At 43.1% G+C, this 6,503-nt stretch overlaps 1 protein-coding gene across 2 annotated transcripts in view; it reads left to right on the top strand.

The window, feature by feature from the left end:
• Positions 1-206: 206 nt before the first annotated feature.
• SPOCK2 (SPARC (osteonectin), cwcv and kazal like domains proteoglycan 2) overlaps positions 207-6,503 on the top strand; it is a 55,945-nt gene continuing 49,648 nt past the window's right edge. Inside the window, exon 1 of one of the 2 annotated variants that reach the window (XM_043551531.1) lies at positions 207-631. In XM_043551531.1, coding sequence (XP_043407466.1) covers positions 452-631 — 180 coding nt within the window. In that variant the 5' untranslated portion in view covers positions 207-451. The remainder of the gene's footprint in view (positions 632-6,503) is intronic. The other variant, XM_007066746.4, reaches the window with a different exon arrangement.

Genomic DNA, 6,503 nt, shown 5'->3' with positions numbered 1-6,503 from the left:
GGTTCGCTGGGCTAGCGGGAGCCGCAGCCCGTCCGCGCCCCCTCCCCAGGGCCTCTGTCGCGCCCGGCCGCTGGCCCGCTCACGGGGCTCGCGCTGCCCTGCCGCCTCCTCCCGTGTGCGCGGGGCTCGTGACCGCGCTGCCCTGCCTTTCTCTGCTCTCGAGACTCACTGTGAAAGCATATCCCGTAGCTTCTGGGTGGGTTCTTGTTTAACAGGTATGATGTCAAGTGTGATGCTGATGCTACAGGGACTGAGCCAGCCTCTTTTGGCGCAGACTCTGTCATCCTAGCTGTGCTTCTAGCTCGGGGTTTCGGAGGAGGGCATCTCATAATCAGGTCACATTCCGCTGAGGAGCCACCGTCCAGCTCTCCCTGAACCGGGAGACCAGAGGGGGCAGAAGACAAACAATTGCTTTGCGAGAGGTGGAGGGAAAAAAAGACCGAGATCAGAGATGAGAGCCCCGGGCTGTTGTCTGGTGCCACTGTGGCTGTTGGCTGTCGCCTTGGCGGAAGGGGACAGCAAAGGGGGGAAAGACGGAGAACATCCAGGCAATTTTATGGAGGACGAGCAATGGCTGTCTTCTATTTCTCAATACAGCGGCAAGATCAAACACTGGAACCGCTTTCGAGACGTGAGTCTGCAGCCTAAAACTAGCCTAAAACCGTACAGCATGAGGTGCCGCCCTAGAGGAGGGGAGGGGAGGCCGTTGAAAACCAAAAAAGGGGTGCTGCAGGGAAACCTGTACAAACGAGCTGCTGCTGAGAGCACTGCAATCTCTACTCTCAATGGATCTGTAAAATATATGGGGCTTCCCTGGTTGTTATTATGGGGGGGCGGGGAAAGAGGGGGAAGAGATTTAAATACAACAAGGCAGTTTTCGAAAACCCAGGGAGCTGAGCAAGTACTGAGCGCAATTTGCCTGTGGAAAAATTAATTTCATTTGCAAACCTTTTTCATTTTGCATTAGCTAGAAACCAGCAGGCATCGGGGAGATGGAAGCCGGAGCAGTGCGTGCACAGGCTAGGCAGTAGCAGCACCTGATTGCATTAGATTGCACGGGGGTAGGGCGAGCTGGGATGAACGTGGTAACTCCCTTTGCAAACGTTGGCCTTTAATTAGAGGGAAGGGGAGGCATTTGTTGCACGGAGCAGCTTTGCAGCGAGGGCAGCTCGCTGCATCGTTTGGTGAAAACAAAGCCGTTCCCAAGTGCTCTAATGAGTTTGCAACGGTGCGTTTGGCAAGGTTATATGTGGCTCCTGTTGGCTGTTGTTAATAAGCACCTTCACGGTGCCTAGACCTGTGCGTTAAGATGAGCTGAGCAAGTGTGAATGTGTGAGATGGAAAATACTGCAGACAAACGGTGGCGTTTTTATTGACATGTGTCCCCCTGCTCAGTTACTGCCTCTCCATAATTACACCCGAGCTGTCTGATCCTAGCGGCTCCACATTCTGCTGCTTCCTTCTTATTATATTATTGGATCCACAGTAATGGTTTCCGGATGGCGGGATCAGACAGCAAAATGACAGACAAAATAATTAAAAAAGCAAGAGCAGAGAGAGAGAAGTAGGAGGGAGCCGAATGGAAATAATTATGCGTGCAAAGAAAGAAGCAAAACCCAGGTGTCAAAACAAAACCAAACATGGGAAATTGCTTTTTCTCTCCTGCTGTTTTTCTTTAAATAAAAGGTGTATAAAACGTGCTAAGCGATAGATTGAGGTAGGAGGGGAAATAATAGCTTGGACTACCTCGCATGCATTTTTCATTTTTAGGAGGACAGGTGTAGATTTCTCTGCAGGGTGGAGGCTGCAGGGAACTGAAAACCTGATCACAGACATAAAAATGTGTTCGAAGCAAGTTTCCAGAGGAGACAGCATAGGGAAATGCTTGGAAGGGAAATGCATTAGACTTTAATAACTCGCTGTTTTAGGGATTTGCTTAAATATACATCTGATGCTTTCTTTATTCTACGCTGGGTGATGTATGAACCCTGGCTTGTTAAACCACTAGCTGCTCATAAATATATTTGTCAGCACAAAGGAGGGTGTCTTTCTTTCTTTGTTTTCCTTATAAACTATTTTATTTTATCTTACTTTTTGCTAATGTTGATCAAGGTTAACTAAGAAGAAAGGATCATAACTTCTTCTCTGAGGTCTGAGCTGGATTGCAGTGTAAATGTTAATTGTTCTAAAAGTCCTTTCTGGGGTCACAAAAGAGGGAGCCCCCTGCATACCTTTGCCAGTGCTTAGTTATTAGGAGGAGGAGGATGAATCAGGGACTTCCTTTCACTTGTGTTTATGCAGTACTCTGTTTAGGAGCACCTGTAGATCACCAGGGGAAATGCATGAGTATTTTTCAAAAGAGACATGACATCTTTTTCTGTGTTTAAAAATCTGAGGTTGTAAGGATGGCAGATCTATAGCTGTGGGGGTGGGAGAAGCTATAGTTTCACTTAGTGGCTATTACATCAGGAGGAAAAGCAATTTGATTAAGTAATACAAGTTAGAAAAGGGTTGATTTTTGCGCTCTTGGCACCTGTTTAGCTTTTTCTTTGCTCTCAAATGCCATTTCTCACATCTTCTGAAACATTTAGTATCAGAGACACTAAAGGATGGAGTTCCTCATTTCTTTCAAATTATTGACTCAGCCCAGACATACCATATTTGCAAAGGATTATGCATATTTGCAGTTTAACCTTTGAATAAATAACACATATTAGAAGTTTTGGGGTGTATGTATATATGTACCTATATATGCTCTCAGCTAACCGATAGGAATGGTGATTTATAGTGTTTCATACATATGATAAGAGTATATGTTTCATAAATGTAACCAGTCAAATTGGCTATTACATGTTTGACATAAAGATGGAGCCAAGTCTATATGTTAAGGTTTCCATTATGAATTTGTCTATTACGTACCATTATGTATCATTACAAAATATTGGCTCTGAAAGTCCAGTTTGTCCAAAATATAACACAATACAATCTTCTAATTAAATAAATTCTTATATGCCGAACATATTAAATAACATCTGCTATCAGTAGAATTGAACAACTAGATACAATCCTGCTTTCATTGATGGTCTTCTCAGGAAGGTTATGGGCGGACTAGAAGACTGAACAGGTCTTTTCCAGCCCTAATTTCTATGACCTTGTGGACAGAAACAGAGGGGAAATTGGCTAACCCCATGGCTAATGCTAATTGAGGCTTGGTAATGACTTGGTCCAGAAATAAATAGCCACAAATGTGTTTAGTAAAATTATTTTTTTAGTGAAGGCAGGTGACTCAATATCTGAATACTTTTCCTGATGGTTCTTCAAGCCCTATACTGCAAAATGTACTGTTGAGTGTAATGAATTTGGTGGTCTCAAGTCATCTCTGCAAGGCAGAAGAACACTTCAAAGAGCTGTCATACCCAGTTTATCAGAGTTTACCTCTGGCTGTGGAAGGAGAAAAACAGGTGGTCCCGTGGGTCCCAGTTAAGGTTTTTGTCAGGCTTGTGTGAGGATGCTAGCATTGCAACTAATGTAATTGAATCTTGCTAACACATTCAGTTCAGGACACTGCTAACCTAGTAACCTTCACAATTAAATGTAGTCAATAATAATAATAAGCTGTTGTATTTAATCCCAGACTTCAATTTTATTTTGCTGCTGTCCAAGATAAGTTGGAGTTTTTACTGCCTTTTAATGATTATTACTACTCATGCAGTAGTTACTGATTTGAGAATAACTTACTGCCGAAGGAATTCAGCTTGTAGTACTCTGTAAGAGTGAAATAAATGAGGTGTAGATTATCACTGAAATGAACATTGTGGATCTCCTTTTAAATGCCAGTGGATGTTGTTCATATTTAAAACCAGTATATGGTATGGGATACTTGTCCATTTCTGCTCAAGACTAGAGCAGAGGAGTGTGTTACAAGTCAGGATTGGGGTGCTTTGACAGAGCTATGTGAAGACCTGGGACTGGAATAGCCAGAAGCCTGGCAAATTAGGATTCTAGTGAATTGCCAGAGTTATGTGGGTAAAGAAGCTCTCTCACACATCTCACATGCTATGTCCGATAAAGGTATCGGCCCCTCACTTTCATAATCACCAAATTAGAAAATTGATAAAATTCGTGGGTAGAAGAAGTAACTAGCTAGTTATATGTGATTCTGTCTGCTGATGAATACTGCTCTGTATCTCTTATTGAAGGCTTGTAGATTTACTGGGTCTCCCATTTTAGTGGGTTTATGTTGACAGGCTAATATTCTTGATGCATTTAATGCTTAAGAAAATGAGGAACCAATAGCCCTGGCCAGACATTAAAGCTGGGCATGCTGCAGATATGTGAAGGCTTCCCTCACATGGTGCAGCCAGTGCACCTCCGTTCTGATCTGCAATACTTGCTTCCCAGAGGCTCAGATATCTTGAAATGCTTGACAAAGAAATGTCCATTTAAGACTAGAGTGACCAACATAGTCATTTTACTTGTGACCTGATCTGTATTTGAATCAAGGTCTCCAAAGTGGTTTAACAAAGGTGAAAGGTAGCAAAAGATCCCTGATGGCTGAATAGGCTGTTAAATAACAGAGATTTAGAAGAAAATTGCACTGTCACTTGTGTGGATGTTTGTGGAATAATTTATGAGTTAATGGACTAGCCTTCCCCTCTTGATATCTTGATTCAAATCCCAGAGAGGTTACAAGTAAAAGCAGGCGGGGTGAATTATCCTAGTACCCTATGGATGTTTATCTATATCACAAAGCTACAATACAGGATGTCATAACTCATTGCAGTGGTGAGGCTGTGTTCAGGAGACATACAGGACTGCAACAGCTGGGCTATTGCAGATCAGAGGTGTGCAATAGAAGCTTGAACAGTGTTTGCCGTTGCTGTGTTTGGAGCTATAAGTGCTGTTAGTCTTTCATTTAAACATGAGCACCTAAATTAATCCAGAAATTCTCCTTACCAAAAAGAGGACTCTGCGTGAGTCCTTAATTGGTAATGAAAGAGGTGCCAGGGCTCAAGCAATTTTTTAACTTTCATAACTGATGCGGCAAGTCCAGAGGTACTGGGCTATGGACTGACAATCCTAGAGATTTCAGGGCTCAGCCTGGCAAGTCCTGGCACAAATTAAGCACTGCTCTGCGCCCATGAGAAAAGCCAGCAGAGCAGTGCACAGAGCATCCCTTTCAACCTGCAGCCGTGTGTGTGATCATGAATATGTATGAATCAGAGCTCTAAGTGAGCTGCTGGGGGTGAGTTGTAACTCCCTGTTAAATAAACCAATTAGTTTAATAGATAAAGGGAGAGGATAAAAGGAAAGGGGTGTTTCCCTGTTAAATGCTTCCCAGTGGAGACCTGATATGAATACAGTCCAATGCAGGACTGGTAAATCCCACTTGCAATAACTCGTTAACTTGTGTAAGGTTTTATATATTTACAGGATCTGGTTGACAGAAGTATAATCTATCATGTATTGTCAGAGAAAGTAGCATGTGGGAAGAGGTGCCCAATTCAATTTTATATCTTTGGGGTCCTCAGGGAAATCAGAAGGGCAGTCTGGAGTCGCTTCACAGCCCTTGATGCATTAGGGCTTGGATGCACTGAGATGAAGTCTGAGCACATCCTTAGCATCCTTTTCTTGGCAAAATATATTAATTTGTCCAACAAGAGTCTGGGCAGTAGGGCCAATTCAGGGTTGTCGGGGAGGAGGAGGATGCATTTTGAGAGCAGTGGTTGCAGTCCCCTGTTACCAGCATAATATTTTTGTGCTTCTGTGTGTACAGGGAAAGCAAGCTAAACTGGTAACATTTGTATGCACTGGCAAACATGGTTGCGCAGGAGTAGATGCCTATGTATTGAATATGTGTGTCTGCATACTTGGGAGGACAGGTGTTTGTTTTTGTGTGCCTGTGCATACGTGTCTATTTTTGCTTTTTAAAGTTGCTTAGGCAGCAGTTGAAATCACACTGTGCTATGCCCAAGGCCTAAATGAAGCTCTGAAACAATTTTCAATAATCCTGGTAGGTAGCCTGGATTAATAAGCAAGCCCTTTGGAATTTATTTCTGCTGAGAAATACTGTACCCAATGAGTCACAATTAGCTATTTAAACGGCAGAGAAATTCTAACTAAGTTAGCTGGTATACTGTGCTCTTGTCCTCTAGTGTAGGATGCAAACTAAAGTGGAGATGAGATATAGAATGAAAGGAAACACAATTATCTGGCAGTGAAAAATCCTTCCTCTTGTTTTCCCCGCAGCATGGCTAGAACAACTCAATTGTTCTTGCAGTTGTTTGGGAAATTGTTTTGCTGTATTTGTTATTGTGCAGTCTCTCTCTCTCTCTCTCTCTCTCTCTGGGGCGGCTGTGCTGATCTAGTCTGGTTCTCGGAGGCTATGCATCATCAGAAAGCCACACCTGCATGGAGCTGCCAAACGCTGCAGTATTACTAATCATGACATGAGAATGAAAGCTATTGATTGAGATAAAAATACTGCTTTGTCAGACCAAGAT

The sequence above is a fragment of the Chelonia mydas genome, chromosome 7 (assembly GCF_015237465.2).
Source record: "Chelonia mydas isolate rCheMyd1 chromosome 7, rCheMyd1.pri.v2, whole genome shotgun sequence".
NCBI classification, from domain to species: Eukaryota; Metazoa; Chordata; order Testudines; family Cheloniidae; genus Chelonia; species Chelonia mydas.
The sequence above is the reverse complement of the archived record's forward strand: the minus strand, read 5'-3'. Positions and strand labels throughout refer to the sequence as shown.